The 22,027-nt window shown below is 33.2% G+C and overlaps 1 protein-coding gene and 1 long non-coding RNA gene across 2 annotated transcripts in view; one reads left to right on the top strand and one right to left on the bottom strand.

The window, feature by feature from the left end:
• The window catches only part of LOC126974509 (uncharacterized), a 289,593-nt gene that overhangs the window by 265,463 nt on the left and 2,103 nt on the right, over positions 1-22,027 (bottom strand). The gene's annotated exons all lie outside the window — the stretch shown is intronic.
• Positions 10,704-16,134, top strand: LOC126974471 (ATP synthase mitochondrial F1 complex assembly factor 1). The gene is made up of 4 exons (XM_050821979.1): positions 10,704-11,036; positions 14,714-15,035; positions 15,732-15,827; positions 15,936-16,134. Exons 1-4 carry the CDS (start codon positions 10,777-10,779, stop codon positions 16,107-16,109), a joined length of 852 nt encoding a protein of 283 aa, XP_050677936.1. The 5' UTR covers positions 10,704-10,776; the 3' UTR covers positions 16,110-16,134.

Here is a 22,027-nt window from a genome sequence, read left to right as displayed (position 1 = left end):
TGCATGTTTACTGATAACAGAATTGATCTCAGGGTACATGGACAGTTTCCATCGATGTATTGGCGTATTCTTGGATCTGTCTAAGGCATTTGATACTGCCTCAGTACCCATACTTTTAAAGCGACTGCAATTTATGGGCATCAGGGGCCTTCCTTTGAAGTGGTTCGCTAGTTATCTAACTGGCAGGAATCAGTGTCTGTGTGTAGGCAAACACATTAGTAAATTGCAAGAGGTCACAATGGGTGTTCCACAAGGCTCTTTTTTAGGCTCAACCCTGTTTTCAATTTATATGAACTCCCTACTTAAATTGAACACTGAAAATGCGGATATCGTTTGCTATGCTGACGATACTTATTTATCAGTCTTTTGCTTGTGGCTTTAATTTGTTAAATTTTTGCAAAAATTGTTTTCAAAAGTTTTAGTTTAACAAAGGATGTATATAAAAGTATTAAGCATGTCGAGTTAGCCTGTAAGTGGAGTATACAACATTATAAAATAATTTTTAAATGTATCTATAAAGTTAGTTGTATGCACGTTGGCTTCCTAATAAATACATAAATACCGTTATTTAAAGGTAAGTCATGAGAAGAAGCAAAACACATGTCAGAAAAAGGCCTTTCCGTAGTAGCTAACTGGTTAGATTTAACTCTTAACCCCGGGAAAATGAATTATCTGTCGTTTCACGTAACAAAAGCTAGTGCTCCAACGAACTGCGAATTCATGCAAATACATAGATGTGATAAAGCAGCAGTAGTACCATGCTTTTGTCGAAAGATACAGAGGACGACAGAATTACGGTACCTGGGAGTCCAATTGGATGAAAAACTTGCCTTCTTCCTGCACATCTTATCCTTATCTGGAGGAGTTAGAAAACTCATGAATATCATAGACATACTCAGGAACCCAGCTGATTGCCAATTGTTTATATCAATTTATATTGCGCTAAGGCAATCAGTCATTATGTATTGCATAACAGTATGGAGAGGAGCTGCAAAATCACATCTAATAATATTAAAGAGAGCTCAACGAGCCATTTTCAAAGTACAGACAATTTGTATAAAGAATGCATGCTATGAATGAAATGCATGCTAAATAGAAAAGATTAAACAATCCACTAGACTATATTGATTTTTCTTTTCTTTGAGCTAGATCGAAAAGTTTAGAACGTGAACTTTATAACAAATTTATAACTAAAATTAAAAAAGATATTAAAACTTGCTCTAAAAACATGTGGCATTAAGTGAAACTCATGAGACGAAAATCTAATTACCCGAAGACATTATCATTGAACACCCATGTCTTTAACAACGGCCCGGATATATGTAATGGTTTTAATACTTTTTTTAAAAGTGTTTTTGTGGAACCCGCCTCAAATTGTAATCTTGACAGTCTTCGATTACCCAAATGTAATGACGCATATGCAAAAATAAATTATTACGATTACTCAAAACGATTAATATTAATAAATCCAGCCGACTCGATATTATTCCTCCTATCTTTATTCATAATTGTGCCAGAGCATTAGTTAAACCTCTCAAATATATTTATGACAGATCTTTATCAGATGGCATATTTCCATCTAAATGGAAAGAGGCTAATGTCATACCTATTCATAAAAAAAAATCGAAATCTAAAATTGATAAATAAACACCTCTCAATGCTTAATACATGAAGTAAAATATTTGAAAAACTTGTCTATGATTAAATTTATCCCACAGTTATGAATGGAGTAAGTCATTCACAGCACGGTATTCTTAAAAATTAGTTAACCCTGACGAACTTAGCTGAGTTTATACAGTTTGTCCATAAAAATATGGAAAATTGTGGTCAAGTTGATGTGGTTTACATTGATTTCGAAAAAGCCTTCGATCGTGTAGACCACATCATCTTGCTAGCCAAACTAGAAAGTCTAGGTATACATGGGGATCTGTTAAGATGGATTAAATCATACCTGTCTAATCGATCTCAGGCAGTGATAGTAGGTGGGTACATATCGGATTTTGTGAAAATTCTATCAGGTATTCGACAGGGATCTCACCTGGCACCATTGCTTTACAACGCATATATTTATGTTATATACAGATATTTTAATCCATGCAACCTTTTATACGCAGATGATAAAAAATATTTTACAAAGAACACAATCATAATGACTGCATTGAATTACAAATTACTCTTTTTAATCTATCTGAATATTATAAAAACAATTTTATTTCAGTTCATGCACCTAAATGTCAACAGATATATGATGTAAGGTAAATAAGATACAATTTACGTACACGCTAGGAATTCCTATTAATAAAGTAGGTGTTGTAAGAGATTTAGGTGTTATTTTTGACAGCAAACTAACTATATCTGAGCATATTGATTACGTTGCGAATAAAGCGTTCAAAAGCTTGGGTTTTGTGATACGTACCTGTAAACATTTTAATGACCTTGCATGTATTAAATCTGTTCACTATGCATACGTGCGTAGTGTCTTAGAGTACGCTAGTTGTATCTGGTCGCCCCATTATATAACGTATATTGAAAAACTTGAAAAGATTCAAACTAATTTTATAAGCCACCTTAACTTTTGTCATAAATTTTTTTCCAACTATAAAGATGGCTGCATGCATCATAATATAATTTCACTAGCAGACAGACGAACGTTATTAGATACAATGATCTTATTTAATATAATAAATAATCTTCTGGGCTCCCTAACATTACTTGCTAGTATTAACTACAATTTACCACTAAAACGTACGAGAAATATGCTTCTTTTTCATTATCATTTTACACTACGAGCTATGGTAAAAATTCTCCCATTAACAGAATTTGTAAGCATTACAACGAAGTTTTTTCGAATGTCGACATTCATAATCGCAGTAAAAATATCTTCAAAAAAGAGATTAGTATAATATTAATGAATACACTAGATACGAAAAATGTTACTGGAGCAATATAAAACGAACAAATAGGTACATAAACACACGCACACATACACAAAAACACACTACACGCACTCATACACATCCAAACATAAAATAAACACTATAACCGATTATAACATAATATAATAATAGATATATATATATATATATATATATATATATTAAATACGCATAATATTGTTCTTATAATGTTTAAATTATACATATTATGTTAAAGTAAATTAAGTTGAAATTCATAAGTTTTTTTTTTTTGTTTATAAGTTAAAGTAATTTAAGTTGATAATTCATTCGTTGATTTTTGTTTATATAGAGAGACCTGTAATTGGCTATTATATGTACACTAATTTTTAAGACTCATTTGTAATATTTATATTAATAACTAACTAACTATATTGATAACTAATAGAGGAAAAACATAAGGTAGTATTGTTTGCGGACGACACTTCACTGATTTTCAAAGTGAAAAGAAACCTAGCTATGTATGACGATAGAAGTGAACGATATTTTATCTGACATCGTGTACTGGTTTAGCGCTAATAACCTATTGTTAAATAGCAAGAAAACTAAATTCATTAAATTTACCGTACCAAATGACAAAAATGTAAATGCAAATGTTTTGTTAAACGGAGAGGTGATAGAACCGGTGGAATCTGCTATATTTCTTGGCATAACTCTAGATTCCAAATTACAATGGGGCCCCCATATTGAAGGATTGGCGAACAGACTTAGTTCTGCAGCATACGCGGTTAAAAAGATTAGACAATTAACTGACATAGATACGGCGCGACTAGTACACTTTAGTTATTTCCATAGTATTATGTCCTATGGTATATTGCTATGGGGCAACGCTGCCGATATTAATAGAATATTTGTGCTGCAGAAGAGGGCTATTCGCGCTATTTATAACCTAGGTCCTAGAGAATCATTAAGAGCAAAATTCAAAGAAATTTACTTCTTGACTGTTGCTTCTCAATATATTCTTGATAATGTAATGTATGTTCATAAGTGAATTTGCTAGAAACTGTCATAACCATAATGTTAACACCAGGAACAGACATAAACTGATGATGCCTACTACTCGGCTAAATCGAGTTAGTAAGTCTTTTGTGGGGCAATGTATATGTTTTTACAACAAGATCCCAGAAAATGTTCAAAACAAAGGTGTTACGTTATTCAAAATAATTGTTAAAAAACGTTTGTGTGGTAAAGGTTACTATAACATAAATGACTTTCTTAATGATACCACAGATTGGGAATGGGGATTGGGAGCGACCGCCCTCAGGCTATTAAATAATAAGTTTAATTGTACAATGTTACTTTAATTGTAAAACATATTTTTGATGAAAAAAAAAGCCCGCTGAGTTTGTTGCGCCCATTCTTCTCAGGCCTGAGGCATTCACTTTGGAATGGGTGGTAGTTTTTTTTACTTTCAATAAGTGATTTCACATCCTATTTTGAATAAAAATATTTGAATATGCTGTGGGTCTTATCAATCAGTAATGAAGAAGCACAAAAATGTTCACAATTTGTAGTTATTAATAACTAAATTTTTATATTACAGTATCTTCAAAATTTTCCATAGTAATGCCAATGATGACTACCAAGTTAAATGGTTTATTGTTAATCATAGCTTTATTTGATCTCACGAAATCCTCGACTAGTGTGGCGATTCAATGACTATCACAATGTACTCATATATATGAGGTTTTAAAATATTTAAACTTATTGTAATTTAATGACAATGCAAATTATGTAACAAGATTGATTTAAATAAATTATTCTTATTCTTACATTAAAAGTTAGTTATCTTATATCTTTAAACGAGCAATTCTTGTGTGTATGCACAGTAGACATATGTACCAGTACGGAAACTACCTACATACGTTCGAAATGACACACAAACATGCGCATCGACGAGGCCCCTAAGCTGTTTTCGCGGTCAAAACGAGTCGAGTGTCACGTTGTTATTTTTTTCCGCGATCTTTTTCAAAATGCCAGCGTATTTCGTGGTATACGGCTATTTGAACTCGGCTCCATCAAAACTCCACTTTTCGTTTTTTAAACTATAAAGTAGTATAGTATATGAGAATGATTTATTGTTTTATTTATATTTACTATATTATATTTATTGTTATTATATTTAGTAGGTATTCGAATTGGACGTAGTAGTTAAGCAGAAGGGACTCAAACCACATTTTGGTCAAAATAGAGCTAAGTATGCCATCGTACTCCACAAGGTCGAGTCTGTCATGTAGTGAAAACCCTATTTTTTAAATGTACACGGAATCAGTTTTTTTTATATTTATATGGATAAGATTATTTAGAGCTGAAACTTCAAATGCCTGTAACTCAAAAGTGCCTATATGTGGATTGAGTTCCTTCTGCTTAACTACGTCCAATAATAACTCCGTGAGATCGATTATAATAAGTTCGTGAACACAATACAACAATTTACACTAAGATGGCGGCTGCAATATTGATTATCATGTTTTTTATGAGTGTGGTTTAATGGTTTTCTAGGTTTTTTTATATTTATTTATTTTGGACAAAAATACTTACCTATATGTGTTTTTCATGGTTTTCGTGAGTGTTGAAACCAAAACCAGCTTTGCTGCTTTTTTTTTGCTGTCAAAAAGAAAATTTAAGATGGCGGCTGCAAAAAATTATCAAGTTTTACATCAGGCGTGTCGTTTTAACCTTTCCGGATCGGTGCGCTCCGCCGCTTAATGTACACCTTAGATTTTTTCGAGGGTGCTGAAATAGATAGTAATGTCAGAATGTAAATCCAAGTTGGAGCTACATGAAATTATCAACTTTTTTTTCATCGGTGTTGTTTTCTTGATTCTCGAGGGAGCAGAAGCCGATAATGCTGGACTTTTGAAATAAAATTGTGAGTTCACCGAAACTCCTGAAAATTTCAAAAATGATACCCAATTTGATTTTATTGTAAAAGTCATATCCGCCATCTTGGATCTCAAAATAGATGTCATATTCGTTAATGACACTCACGAAAACAATAATTGCCCCATCTAGACATGTTCGTAAGATGATTGCAAGGAAGAGTTTCTTAAGACTGTGGTAGAAGTGAAACTTCCACGGACAAAGTTTAAAACACATATTTTAATGCTTCCCGTCAATATTTCAAATAAAATATTTCAACGAAAATTTAAAAAAAAAATCCAAAAAAAATATTCAATAAAATGTTGTTTTTATCAACAAGGCTTAGTTTCCGTACTGATACATATGTCTACTGTGATAAGGGCCTCGTCCATGCACATGTTTTTGTGAATGTGTCATTTCGAACGTTTGTAGGTAGTTTCCGTATTGGTATAGACATGTGTACTACTGTCTCTGTGTTTCATTTCGTCCGTCAACACTTGTTACCCGGAATTATTTTGCTTGCAGTATGAATTGCAAAATCGTTACTGTATAGTACATATCTTTACATTTTATTGAATAATACGTTCTTATCGTATTTAAAGTATTAAAGTATTGAGTGCGCTGGAAAGTGTAAGTTTTAGTAATTGGAGTATTGAGTAAGATTTTAGAGCGATGATTTTTTATGATTTTAAAAAATCTCTCCGCAAGACTGTGCCGCTCGTCTTCAAATTTCAAAATGCTTTTGGGAGAGAAGGACCTTGCCTCCGCACCGTGGGGCAATGGTTTTCTGAATTTGAGAGAGGTCGGGATTCGTTACATGACGAATTTCGTGAAGGGCGGCCTTCAACTGCCGTCAACGAAAATAATGTGGCTAGTATTAAGTGGAGGCTACTATGGCTGGTGTTAATTGAAGAAAATCCGCGGATTATCTATGAGACAATTCGAGGACTATTGGGGATTGGTATGAGTCAAATTCACAAAATTTTATACGAAGAATTGAAAGTTCTGAAACTTTGTTGTCGTTGGATTCCTCAGACTGACAGCAGAGCAAAAGCCGGCTCGCCCGGAATGGTGTTATAACCACGGACATTCTAATGCTGTTTATTTTGTCACAGGAGACGAAACGTGGATTTATTGTTTTGAACACGAAAAATACAGAAATCTTGTGAATGGGTGTTTGAAAATGATAACAGGCTAACAAAAGTAAGGCAGGCGAGAATCGTTGAAAAAAAAATGATCACATTTTTTGTCAGCTACACAATTCCACTTATTTATTTATTTAGAAATACCAAGATTTGTTTACATTGATGCGTTATATATTTATAATACAGACTAAATATAATGTACTTAATGTAACAAACAATTACAGGTATCTACCACATGCTTTAATAATTTTCACAAAGTAAATATTAGTTTAAGAGGAAAAAAAAAATGTGCTTACAAGTAATAATGGTTAAATGATTTGGTTTTAAAATATCATTATTTAAGATTATTATATATATTATAAAACTAAGAAACATAAATATTATGACTACATTTTATTCACTAAACTTACATACAAATAATTTACGAACTGTATGGACAGAAGTCGTGAAATTAATATCGATGTAATCGCTATATATACCATCTTGCACAACCTAGGAATAGGAGAGTTCGCTCCAAACATACATCTTCGAACCGTTGGAACTAGCGGAATAATTTGCTTCCGGGGATATCTACTAGGGACACGAAAATTAATTTTATTCAGAAGCTGAGGACAGTCAATCTTGTCATTTAAAAGTTTTAAGACAAAGATAAGATCGATTAGAGTTCGCCTGTCTTCTAAGGAAGTCATTTTGAAAAAAACGAGTCTATTAGCATTGGTAGACAGACTTTTTCTTGAAAGTCCGTTCGAATAAATTAAATGCCAAATAAATCTTTTTTGAATTCGCTCTATTCTTAACATGTGTGTCGCAAAGCGAGATCTCCAAACTACCGATCCATATTCCAAATTGCTCCGTACCAATGAGTTGTAAAGTGAAATTTTTAAAAAGTTGTTACGAAATACTTTTATGTTTCTTATTAAAAATCCTAACATTTGAGATGCCCGAGAGGTAACATACTCTATATGGGAATGAAAGTTAACTTAGCATCAAAACCATGCCCAGATCTTTAACTTGATTTAACTTATGAATAAAAGTCCCATTAATGCTATAATTGTACGCTACGTTACTGCTTTTTCGTGAAAAAGTAATAAAGTGGCACTTATCTGAGTTTAATACCATTCCATTATAATGGCACCATAAAGTAATTCTCTCGAGATCTGATTGAAGTCTGGTACAGTCTTCAATTGAATTAATTTCTTTTAATATTTTTAAGTCATCGGCATAGAGATAAGGTTTTGATGATTTTATGGAATTGACGATATCGTTAATAAAAAAATTGAAAAGTAGGGGCCCTAAATGAGAGCCCTGCGGTACACCAGATGTAATAAATTGAGGAGAGGAATTGAAGCCATTCACCACCACAAAAAAGTAGCGACTAGACAAATATGATCTTAACCATTCCAAAAATATGTTGGATATACCATAAGCTGATAATTTGGCGATCAAGACACTATGAGACACTCATACCTAAGCAGAAAAGAAGAAGAAAAGAAAGCATACCGTACTGAGAGATTTATTGTAGATAAATGAGAGGGGTACTGCCAACTGCTCAGCACATTCAACCACAAAAATGAAGGAATTCCATCTGGCCCAGCTCCTTTATTTCTATCCAGTGATTGCAGTTTTTTTAAATCATATTATCGTCAATCTGTGGTGGCATTAATAACAGAACGGAACGGAAATTAATAACACTTGAATATCAAAAGAGTGTTAATGGCGAGTGGAATCTGCCATTTGTTTACCGAGGGTGTTAAAAAAAGTTTGTGAAAGACGACCAAAATGCCGCGTTCTCCTACATCATGACAACGCTTCTTCACACACGGCCAACAAAACGAAGTCAGTTTAAGCTTCCGAAAAAGTACAACTCGTCACCCATCCTGCACATAGCCCCGACCCTGTGATTTCTGTATTTTCCCCAATATCAAAGATTTGACGAGAGAGTGATAGCGTTCAATCAGCACGTAGATAACATGCCTTCAGATCTGTGGTCCTCCTGTTTTAAAATGTAAAGGAGAGTATTTTGAAAAGCAATAAGCATAATATTTTGGTTATAATATGTTGTTTTTGTAAGTTACGCAAAACTCTTAGTGTGACCTACGTAATTAGTAGGTATTCGAATTATGAGTCCGTGAGATCGATTATATTAAATTCGTAAACATAATTCACAATGTTAAACTAAGATGTCAGCTGCAATATTTATTATCAATTTTTTAATGAGTGTGGTTTCGAGGATGTTTTTTATATTTATTTATATTGGACAAAAAATAGTTAACTTCATGAGCTGAAGTAGTGCTGCCAAAATGTAAATCAAAGATGGCGGGTGCAAGAAAATGATAACTTTTTCGTCATGGGTGTTGTTTTCATGATTCTCGAGGGAGTTGAAGCCGATAATGCTACAATACTATACTGAAATAAAATTATGTGTTCACCGACACTCCCGAAAATCTCGAACGTGATAACCCATATTATAATGTAAATGTCACATCCGCCATCTTGGATCTTGAAATGGATGTCTTATATTTTGTACTGACACTCCCGAAAATCTCGAAAATGATACCCATTTTAATTTTATTGTAAAAGTTACATCGGCCATATTATCTCTCAAAGAAATGACATATTTGTTATTGACAATCCCGAAAACCTCGAAAATTATACCTATATTGATTTAAAAAAGTTATATCCACCATCTTGTATTTCGAAAAAGACGTGTAACTGTTCTTAATTGACACTTACGAAAACGTGCCCTGTCTAGACATGTTCGTGGGATGACGAATGATGCAGGGAAGAATTTCTTATGACTGTGGTAGAAGTGAAACATCAACGGACAGAGTTTATAAACACATATTTTAAAGTTTCCCGACAATATTTCAACGCTAAATTAAAAGAAAATATTTCCAAGAAAAACATTCATTATAATGATGTTTAAAAACATTACTTAACAGTCATCGTGTAGACTATAATATAACATTAGACACTACAGCCATCATACATAGACTATGAACATAAAAATCTTACGCTTTTTACTTTCTTACGCTTCGTAACGCCCCATAAGGAAAAGGAATTCATTCCAAAAATACAGTCGAATTGAGAACCTCCTCCTTTTTTAAAGTCGGATGGAAAAATAACCTGAACGCATTTGCATGTTGATAAAATAGTACTCTAGGTGAGTACTATTTTATCAACAAGGCTTAGTTTCTGTCTAGGGTAAGATGGAGCACAGTGTTACAAAAAAAACAAACGACGGTGTAGCAACGAAAATATTTATTTAATCAACTTCTAACTGGCATTTATATATACTATAATAGTCTATCTTCACTTAAAGTTACTTAAACATAGCTTTTATTAGGAACTTCATTATTTAAATTGCACTTTAATCAAATCAATCGATTGTAACATTGAACCCCGTATCTGGGGTTACTCTGTTACAGGGTAAGGGGCACAATGTTACAACATGAAAATAGTATAAAAAACAAAAGTATAAAATAAAAATAAGAGAAACAATCTAACAAATATTAAATTTATTATAATATTCTTTGGGAATGTAGAGAAATCTGACTGTGATTTGGTTTTTTCGGTGCAACGTTTACAAGAGGATGAAAAAATCGTAAAAGTTGTACCTACCTACTTGAAGGCTATGAATAGACTTAATTTTATGTTAGACTACCGCCACAAAGTACACTCTCATTAAGAGTATGTACGTATTAAAATTTAATTTACCATAGACCAAGTATAGTAATTTACATCCACTTTGCTTGCGTGACGTAACATATCAACACTGTTTATTTTCTAAAGAATAAATTTTATTTCAAGGTGTTATGGTTATGGCTATTTGTTTACGGTTTACATCTTTAGACTTAATATCTAATTTGGTAAGGTCAAGAAATATAATGACGACAGCCGGAAAATGTGAGAAGGTCGTGGAAAAATTACGGGAAAATCCATTTTACGATAAATATGCCGAACGTATTGCTGCACTCCAACAAACGTCTCCGGAGGAATTTTTGAAAAAAGTGGAAGCACAAGACAAGAAAAATCAAGAAGAGAAACGAAAGAAATTTGCTTCAATAGACACCCGGTAAGATTTTAGCAAAACACAATAGATACCTACTTTGCCCATTTCATATTAAAACTTCTTTGACAGGTTAATAAGCAGCACAAAACTTACATAAATTCTTTTTAATTTTAATAAAAAAAGCTACCAAGATTCTTAGATTTGGACATTCATAAAAGTCCTTGTATATAGTTCCTTAAATTTTAAAAATTACTTCTTATGATTTCATGATTCTATTAATTTTGCTAAATTTACATACCCAAAATATTTACCTTTTTCTTGTATGTTGATAAAACATACAAATTATATGAAGAATATAAACATTAGACTTATTACATAAGCCCCATATTGTTATGTAATTAATAGTTTGGTTAGAACAATCTGCAAGCTGTAGCAAAAATTTGTCAGGCTTCCACCCAGCTAAGCTTAATATTTATGTTCAATGTTAGTAAATTAATAATTTACTAACAAGTCCCATGGGCATTAAGTTTTAAATAATGTTGATACTCAAATATCCTGTAAGATAAGTGTTTATAGTGATGGATAAACATTGATCTAGTCGCTATATCCATGTCATTACTGTTACTATACATGCTCTCACTGCTATCTATCTAGACTATACTGCTGCTCACAATAACAGCAAGTAATTACCAAGTGAGGGTATGTGTGTGCATGATCCTAAGGATGACATACAACACATTATGTGACTCCCTGCAACCAACTCAATGCATTGTTTTTATTAAATTATTGATTTTGTGTGCCTCATCAAAATTAAATGGTAATACTAGCAGGTGTTATGTGGTCCAATTTAATAATAAACATTGTAATAAAGTTACTTTTGGATTGATATTCAATGCCTTGTACAATGTGATGATTACTGGGTTCAGACATTTTGATTTCCATAACCAAATTGTCCCACTCTCAACTCACCGCCACTACATTTGCCCAGTTTTGCATTGAAGTCTCCCATGACAATGTTGAAGTGGGTCTTGTATGTCAAAGTCGGAGCATAAACATTAATGATCTTCACCAAATTCCGTTCAGTAATTCTGATACCTAATAAAGTATGCTACCCTTTTCGACACACATACCCACCTCAGTTACATTCTTGACGAGAGACTTGTGCATGAGGAATCTGACACTACCCTGGGACAGTTGGTCGCCCTCCTCGGAAGTATAGCTGGTGTCGGGAATTTAGGATTATCGAGTCCTCACCCTATCTGCTTTGGACCTCAGATAACCCCACGACAACCCATCATAGTCTGCTCAAAACTTCCTCCAGTTCTTCCAACTTCTTGTTGGTCCGTGGTGTTTTGACACTATGTTGCCACGGCCATTGGTCTTTGTTGGTGGTAGCGTTGCCGAACCAGGAATTCTTAGCACCCCTGACCTGTAGCTTATGTGGCTGCTAACTTAGCCACCACGAGTGAGGCCACCGGGGCTTAACAGTCTGTCATGTTTTTCTGGAGGGTTACAAGTACTTTTTTTTTCACCTCTGATATTTTCTGCCATCTTGGCGATCTGTGCCTAACACAATAAGCCAATTTATTGTCTCTTTGGTTGTTAAATTTTGTCATGTACTTTATTTTTATAGTCAGCTCCATCGAACTGATCTATATGTTTGCTGACTATCTGGTGGTGAATCTATCAGCAAGGTTAGGAATGCTGTGTCTTTTCAGTCCGTATATGACACTACCAGTGCCCTCCAGTTGGGAAACCAAATTATTTGTATGGCATGATAGTTGCAGCTGGTACTTTATGTTGTAGTTGGTAATTTGCCCTTACACAGTGTTCAATTTGTTCAGATCAGCATGTTGCTAATGTACTGGGGAATGTTACACATTTATTGTATTGTTTTACTTTGAAATTGTTGCAGTATTTCCACATAGCTGTTCTTTGCTGTCCCCCATAGTTGAATCCCATAGGTCCATATTGGTCTAAGTATAGCTTTGTAAATTAACATTTTGCTACTTAGATTTGACAACTTAGATTTGCGTCCAATCAGTTCATATCTCTCCCCTAGCATCAAGTTGTTTTCGTTTGGCCCATATGTGATTTCGCCAGGTCAGTCTGCGATCTAGATACTTTCCCAAGTAATTAGCATCATCCGCTTGAGGAATGTTTTCATTATACAGATCAATTGGAGGACATGTTTGCTTTCGAAGTGTATCCAGCCACGCCTCCACTTCCGACAGTAATTGTGATTAGAGGTCAGCCGAGGCCTGTACTGGGCTATCATGTATTGTTAATAGGGCTGTGTCATCAGAATAGGCTGTAGTTATGTTTGTGGCATGTGTGGGTGAAACTTTACTAGCAAAATTAAAGCATTATGGAGTAACAAATACAGCCCTAAATCTGTTAAAACCATATTTAAGCAAAAAAGTTCAGATAGTTGATGTGGACAGCAAACAGTCTTCGGGTAAAGCTGTAGGAATAGGTGTTCCGCAGTGTTCTACTCTCGGTCCTTTCTTGTTTCTTATATATTTTAAACGTTTACCGTTTGTGGCAAATGATAGCCATTAGATTGTATTGTTTGCTGATAATACTTCGCTTATTTTTAAAGTAAGGCGACGTGCAGATATTGATGACAAGGTAAACAATGCACTCTCAAAAATAGTGCGTTGGTTTGAGAGGAACTATCTGCACTTAAAAATAAAAAAATGGTATACGGTGCATTACACCAAACAGAGTGGACATACAAACCAACGTACTTATAAATAACCAGAGATTGGAATTTGTGGACATTACTTCTTGGGTATCACATTAGATATATAAAACTTCAATGGGGTCCACATTCTGAGTATATCTGCTAGTTGGCTATTGCCCAACTAGCTGATAGACTCAGCTCTGTGGCATACGCCGTTAGAAGGTAAGAGAGAACACGATTGTTGCTACCGCTAGATTAGTGTACTTTCCGCTAGATTAGTTATTTTCGCAGCATCATGAAATACGGTATTTTGCTGTGGGGTCATGCTGCTGACACTGATTATTGAGTTTTTCTAGGCAAAAGAGAGCTGTTCGTGCTATATTATATCAGCTTGGTTATAAACAGAAAAATTTAAAGAAATAAATCTTATGACTGTTCATTATTCACGTATGAAAATGGTCACCTTTTTAATAAAGTCCCAGCTATAAATGTTCAGACTTTATCTATAAATAAATTTAAATGTTTTATTAAAAAATGGCTTTGTCCTAAATACTACTACTCCACAAATGAATATCTAAGTGATGGGACTAGATTATAATTATTTTACAACAATAATTAGACAGTACGAAGTTGTATATTTTATTGAAAAGAGCGCAAAAAAGAATGCTGGGATAGTTTCTTGCGCCGCTGCTTCTCTCTCAGAGCGCTATTTGTTTCCGAAGCGGTGGAAGCGTTAGTAATAACATCAAAAAGAATTCCAAAATAATCAATTTCGAGAAAATAAATGCCTTTTTATGCTCTTCAGGCTTGATAACTGCTTCGAGATTATTTTAAATTGAACACTACTTGTAGTGTTACAATGCACATGGACTGCTTTGGTGAAGGTTGCATGATACTGCCTGCATCCTGTCTGCAGTAAGAGAACTTATTGTGTATGATGTGTTAATAGTGAACCTATTGTTGCAATATATTATAACCTTCTTTAACCTACAGTCCATGAACTAAACTGCATCATTTTGTCTGTGTAGGTAATATTATATTTTATATATTTCAGACAATTTTCATCAGCGTTAAATCCCAAAAGTCAATCTAATGCACAACAAGTACCCGAAGATCGAAAACTTGAATCTTTTTTCAAAGTTGACCTGGTCTCGGACAAAGATGCAAAGGAAATTCAATGCATTTGGGAGGAATACCATAAAAACAAAGAAGTTATTTCAGCCACAATTCCAAATGAACAATACTTTAATTTGCAAGTACATATGAAGAGTTATCCCACTTTTTTGTTTCCCCTGCCAAGATCTGAAGGATTTGAATTTATAATGTGTCAAAACTATGGTCATGCAGTACACTTCACTCCATTACTCGCGTTTCAGGTAAGATATTATGTATATTAAACTCATATTTATTACCTACAGGTAAATGCATAAATATTATACAATATTATATATATTTATTAAAGTCAAAGAGTATTCAAAGCAATCAATTTTCAGAAAATAAATGGTTTTAAATAAACAAAGTGAAATAAACACATTCATCTCTTGATCACAATTTGTGTTACCCAACCACCGAATGCATATAATCAAGTGTGTTTTTGTACTTATTAAGAGCTACAAAATCCTATTGGATTAGGAATCATTAATGAATCAATGGGCAGTTTTTAAAATATAGGGGAATTTATCTTAGGTGCACTCAAATATCAGCTTGAATTAAACTTCGAATTATTATTCTGTATGTTGGCCACAAAAATAACATGTACTTGTTTTAAATTAAGATAGTAACATATAATTAAATTTTAAAAATATCTTTGATGCACTATGTCTCTAACATTTCAGTATATTTATTACACAACTTATTTTAAGCTAACTGAAGTTGAGCATCTTTGATCCCAAGGCTGTTTGTCGTCCGATATTATGTAAAACCCTTTATTACATAGAATTTCAGTTTTACTTCAATCACCCGTAAAATTTCCACACTAACTTTTTTTACATACCCATCTTTAAATAAGAATATTTTTTTTTCTAAAAAATAATGGCTCACAGTCTAGCAATACATTAATAATTTCCTTTCAGGTTCATAAGGAGAATGCTCCAGAATGTTTGACTATGGTCCACTATACAGAATTAACTGATAAAGGGATTATACTCATGCGTGGTGATTATGACAAGGTAATTAAAAATGATAACAATAAGAAACTTTAACATACTTGATTACTTTTTAATGTTTCAAATATATTTTATAAGAAGCTTCTCATTCAATAATTAAAATTATTTCAGAATGTATTGAACGGACAAGAAGCCCAATGCTTGGCCAATCAGTTTCAAATGTATTACAGTGGTAAAGATAAAGACAAACTTCAGCTGTTACAAACCTTCAACAAATCTCCAGACTCTTTCAAATATACAGACCTGATATCACAACTTGAAAATGTTACCTTAGCCACAAATTAGTAATTACAATACAATGAAAAAGCAATCATAGTATTTTATTTGTATAATTTCAGCAATTTAACTTATGTGGATAGTAAATATAGTCAGGTGAATCATCAAGAGCTAATCCAAATGTAACAGGAGTGTCAATAGATTGACAAGTTTTATTTGAACAATGACTAATATTATTAACATCAGATGATGAGAAATCATGTAAACTAGATATTGTGTTTTGTAAACATGGTGTTAAATTTTCATCAGAAACTGTAGGCATGTATTGGTGTGATTTTCCACTAAAACACATTATATTTCTTTTATTTCTGTAAGATTCTGTAAATTTCTTGATTGTCAGCATATTACTTCTTATCACACTACTCTCAAGTATATTATTTGGTATGTTTTGTTGCAAAAAATGACAAATATATTTCATGAGCTCTTCATATTCATTACAATCTTCATTATTGTCAGAACAACTTGATGACTGTAATTCCAGTAAGTGTTGATGCTTTTCATGTAATTTAGATGAATGAATACATGTGCTTTCCAATGACTCATTAAATATATTTGAATGCTTACATGGACTTAAATGTTCAGGGGAGGTATAGTATGATTCATTTAAACAAACTTCCACATTAGAATTCCTTAGAATATCCATATGTGAATGCATTCTCACTAAGTGGCTCGTTTCTTCTTTGTGTTTCATATTATTTATATTTTTATCCACTATTAATCTTTTAACTGTTTTTGATTGGACAGATTTTCCAAATAATGCTAAAGTTAAACGATCAGAAGTTATGATGCTTTTAGACGCTTTTGATTCCTCAGCGACAGGTACTTTATTTTGAATGCTTGTATTTGTTTTTCTTCTAAGTTCATTTAATTTTTTGCGCGTTTTAAATTTTTTACGTTTATGTAAGCTGGTAGTTATTTCCATCACAAATTAGTAGGTAATAGCTGTAGAAGTTACTACTATGATCAGCAAATTAGGTGCGGATAGGCCATAAATCCAGTTTAAATAATATTTAAATTATTATTTAATATGACGAGATTTGAATGTTAAACGTTATGAAAGGAAATGTTTACAGAACACTTACGCAAAGAGAATTAACCACTACGCTCACACTTACGAACAAAGAGGATATTAATTATCAATTGATGTATATACAACGTAATAAGTGTTAGAGCAAAGAAGTACAATTGTTCATTGACTGGCTGGTATAATTAATCATGACGTATGTTTGGATTTTTAGAGTGACTGCTGGTTTTTCTATGTCAAAAGAAAAACAAAAACTATTTTTATATTAATTTTTTCACAAAAAATTGAATCTTTATATCTGTTGTGTCAGCTGAGGCTGAACGCTGTGTTTTTCTATTATTAATGTGCTATTTTTACCAAATATACTGGTATAACTGTATCTGCTATGTTATTATCAAACAACTAATAGGTTATGGGCCCAGCACGTTCCTTAAAGAGTGCAGATGCAGTAAAAGCGCTAGAGTGTGCGTAAGTATATGTGAGCCGTGATGGCAAATAAAGAGAAGAACAGTAATACCTACGAGCTTCCTACACAGAGTACACACAGAGATATGACGGCTTCTACGAGTGCGGCCGGTTCAGGTCTTCGAGCGATAGAGAAATTAAGTGGAAACAGCAACTACGACAGTTGGAAATTTTATGTTGAGTGCATACTAGTACACGATGACTTATGGAAGTACGTGGAAAGTGTTCCAGCTGATGGAGATGCGGTTGCTAAACGGGGTGATCAACGGGCACGCACCAAGATCTGCCTACTGATAGAGAACCAGTGTAAGGTACACGTTCGCAAAGCTACGACGGCGTATGCAACCTGAAACAATTTAAAAATCGCTTACGAGGACAAGGGTATCAACAACAGATGCAGACTGTTGTCGAGGCTGGTGAGCCTTAAACTTGATATGTTTAATTCGATAACTGAATACGTAACAGAGATAATGCGAGTAGCTAATCAACTCTCAGATATGGGTAAAGAGATTGATGATGAATTATTAGCAGCACATGCTACAGGGGTTACCGGAGGAGTATACACCCATGAGGTTGGCGTTAGAGAATACCAACACGGATCTAACAACTGATTTTATAAAAACGAAACTGCTGCAACTAGATGGCACCAAAGTTTGCGCAATCCAGGGTGTTGCAGGCCCAAGTTTGGCACTTCCTACTACTAAATATCATAAGAAGTTTGTTCAGAGGAATAAGCAAAAGAAGACGGTGAAGTGCTTTATTTGTGAAGGACCGCATAAAGCCTGTGATTGTCCACATAATCCTCGGCAGTCGAAGACCAGTATGGCGACGGCACTGAGCACTGGGAATCAAGTATTATGTAATAGACTGTAACGACTATGATGAGACCTACTTGTACCCTAAGAATATTAGGGAATTTGTTATGCTTAATGCAACTAGCGGCAACACGACTACGTGTAGAAAGGAGCCTAAAAAAGGCACAATTCCTTACTATTTCGATGTACAAAACTGTGATAAAAATAAACAAAATGTTAAGCCCACGGCATCTATCGAAAATGTAAGCAAAGGTAAGATACCTTACTACTTCCCTGTACAAAAAAATAAAAAAAATCTTTTTCGAGCCTAACACCCGTACATTTCATATTATGCACCAAAATATTGCTAGTATTTTATCAAAACGGGAACTATTAGAAATAACAGTCCAGCAGTTAAAAGCGTCACAGAAAGATCCAGATGTAATATGCCTGTCAGAAACTTTTATAAAAAAAGGATATGAGCATTTTATCAAAATATATAATTATCAAATTGCTGCCAACTTCAGCAGAGAACAGCAAAGAGGAGGTACTTGTATCTTAGTAAAAAACGACATTCCTTTCAAAGATTTACCATACATAAAAAAATATGCTACCCAAAACACATTTGAAGCCTGTGGCATAGAGATTGAATGTTATAAACTGCTAGTTATTTGCCTATACAGAACACCTAACTCAGATCCCACCCAATTCTTATGTAAATTAAACGACCTTTTGAGCTACTCAAATAATAAATATAAATTTAAAATGCGTATAGTTATAGCAGGGGACCTTAATATAAACACGTTAAAAAAAGGCAATATTACTAATCATTTACGAGACATAACCTACAATTTTAACATGAAAATTCACATAGACGTACCTACTCGCAAGTCATCTTGCATAGATCATATTCTTAGCAATATTCCAAATGCTAACGCAACAGTCATGCCGCTTTATCTCTCTGACCATGACACAGGCCAAATGTTAAGCTTTTCTGTTAATGAAAAGCCGCAAAGAAGTACTACATATTTTATTTATAAAAGAGATTATAATTTGGACAATATTCGCAAGTTCAGGGAATGCTTAAACAATTTATCCTGGGCGCATATATATATGCAAAATGACGCAAATGCATTCAGTGAATTTCATGAACTATTATGTCTATTTTACAATCTTTGCTTCCCAAAAGTGAAAGTAAAAATAAATAACAAAAATAAAAATAAACAAAACTGGATAAGTCAAGGCTTAAAAAAAAGTTGTTTGAATAAACGTAAACTAAGATGTAAATACTATAAAAATAAAAATACTAGTAATAAAAATAGATATAAGACATATTCTAATATTCTAAAAAAATGTATTGTGAATTCAAAAAAAAATGAAAACATTAAGTATATAAACAAACATGATAATAAATGTAGAGCCGCATGGGCAGTAATTAAAAATGAAATACGAGACACAAACTGCAAAGGAAACATAGAAAAAATTATAGTTAACAACACGACAATAACAAAACCCGTTGATATTGCTACTGCCTTCAACAATCACTACATTAACTTAACACATAAAACAACACAAAAAAGTATTAAAAAATCATATAATATTAGTGCCCATGTAAACTCAATGTTCCTAAAACCCATGACAGAAAATGAGGTTAGACGAGAAATAATGTCTTTAACTAACTCCAATTCTGTAGGTTATGATGAAATCAACACCAAAATTATTAAAGAGTGTGCTAATCAATTAACTGCCATTTTAACACATTTAATAAATACATCGTTTGAGACGGGCACTTTTCCTGACGCCCTGAAATATTCATTGGTTAAGCCATTATTTAAAAAAGGTGAAAAATGTAATATTAATAACTATCGTCCAATAACTTTGATACCCATATTGTCTAAGATATATGAAAAGTGCATGTACAGAAGATTAAGCGAATATTGCGAAAAATTTCATATAATTAGCAACGAACAGTTTGGCTTTCAAAAAAATAAGTCCACTTCATTAGCGGTATTCACTCTTGTAAAGTCTATAGTTACAAGTATCAACAATAGCAATCTAACTACTGCACTATTTTTTGATATCTCGAAAGCCTTCGACTTAGTCTCCCACAATCTGCTACTAGATAAGCTTGAATTAATCGGTATCAGGGGTCCTACACTTCAGTGGATAGCATCATATCTTAGCAACAGGCAACAATGTGTCGTTATTAATAAGATAGATGACAATGGAGATATGGTCCCTTTCTTGTCCGAATACAAGCACAATAAATGTGGCGTCCCACAAGGAAGTGTGCTGGGCCCTATCCTATTCTTATTATATATAAATGATATTATTAACATAACCAAACATCAATGTGTGTTATTTGCTGATGATATCACAATCGTTGTAGCGTCTGAAAAAAATAATAACTGTATCAATAATCATGAGATTGAAATTAATAACACTATAAATAAATTAATACAATGGCTTGATATAAATAATTTGAAAATAAATCTTAATAAATCCGTATATATCAATTTCAATAAATGTTATAATCCTAAATACAATATACAACTAAAAATAACGACAATTAAAGAAGAAGCACATACAAAGTTTCTAGGAGTAATAATAGATGAGAACTTCAATTGGAAAGAGCAAGTAGATAATATATGTAAGAGAATAAATAAGTTCGTATATGCGCTTAAGCAAGTCAAAAGAGTAACAAGCTTAAAAACTGCTATAATGACTTATCACGCACATGTAGAATCGGTACTGCGCTACGGGCTTATATTATGGGGACACAGCACAGATATCAAGAGAGCATTTATTGCTCAAAAAAAGTGTATTAGGGCAATGTACGGGATGCATCCTGAGCACTCGTGTCAACCCATATTTAAAAAACTAGGATTGTTACCTTTGCCGTCGCTTTACATCTTCGAGATATGTATGTTTGTAAAAAAAAATAAAGAATTGTTTAAATCAGCTAATGATCTAAATCCGCGGAAACGACGTGATCCACAAAGACTCGTTCTTCATGATGTTCCAAAAATTACCAAATATAATAAAAGTTGTGTATGTAATTGTGTTCGTATTTATAATAAGTTACCGAGTAGCATAAAAAATTTAAATTCTAGATTATTCAAGAATAAGCTATATAGTTGGCTAAATGATTATAATTTTTATAGTATTAAGGACTTTATGGAAATGAAATTCTGATTATATTCATTGTGTTTAAATATTTGCATGCTAGGAATAGTGCTGGCAAAACATGTAAGCTCTTATTATTTATTTAAATTTAAACACCATTGTATACTATGTTTTTTGCAAATAAATATATTATTATTATTAAGAGAAATCTCATCTCGATGAATGGATTCTAGATTCTGGAGCGTCAGCACATATGAGCTATAGAAAGGACTGGATGAGCGATTTTGTAAAGATTGACAAGAAGGTGGAAGTATGCTGTGCAAATGGTGGTAAAGTATATGGAGAAGGTTTTGGTAATGTAGAGAATGCTGCGCTTGACGTCATTGTCAAGACTGTCATGTATGTACCAGATCTTGCTTCTAACTTTTGAGTGTGAGTTGCATTGTAAATAAGGATAAGGTTGTCGTTTTTTCTAAAAAATGTTAAATGAGTGCTTGACAGAGGTGTCTATAAAATTA

The sequence above is a fragment of the Leptidea sinapis genome, chromosome 32 (genome assembly GCF_905404315.1).
Source record: "Leptidea sinapis chromosome 32, ilLepSina1.1, whole genome shotgun sequence".
Taxonomy (NCBI): domain Eukaryota; kingdom Metazoa; phylum Arthropoda; class Insecta; order Lepidoptera; family Pieridae; genus Leptidea; species Leptidea sinapis.
Note: the sequence above shows the minus strand (reverse complement) of the source record. Positions and strands in the feature narration are given on the sequence as shown.

Excerpts from the sequence above, each read along its gene's own strand:
- LOC126974471 (XM_050821979.1), top strand. The coding sequence starts at position 10,777 with ATGGTTATGGCTATTTGTTTACGGTTTACATCTTTAGACTTAATATCT. Across the intron at positions 11,037-14,713 it reads TTTGCTTCAATAGACACCCG|ACAATTTTCATCAGCGTTAA; the intron begins GTAAGATTTTAG and ends TATATATTTCAG. Across the intron at positions 15,828-15,935 it reads TGCGTGGTGATTATGACAAG|AATGTATTGAACGGACAAGA; the intron begins GTAATTAAAAAT and ends AAATTATTTCAG.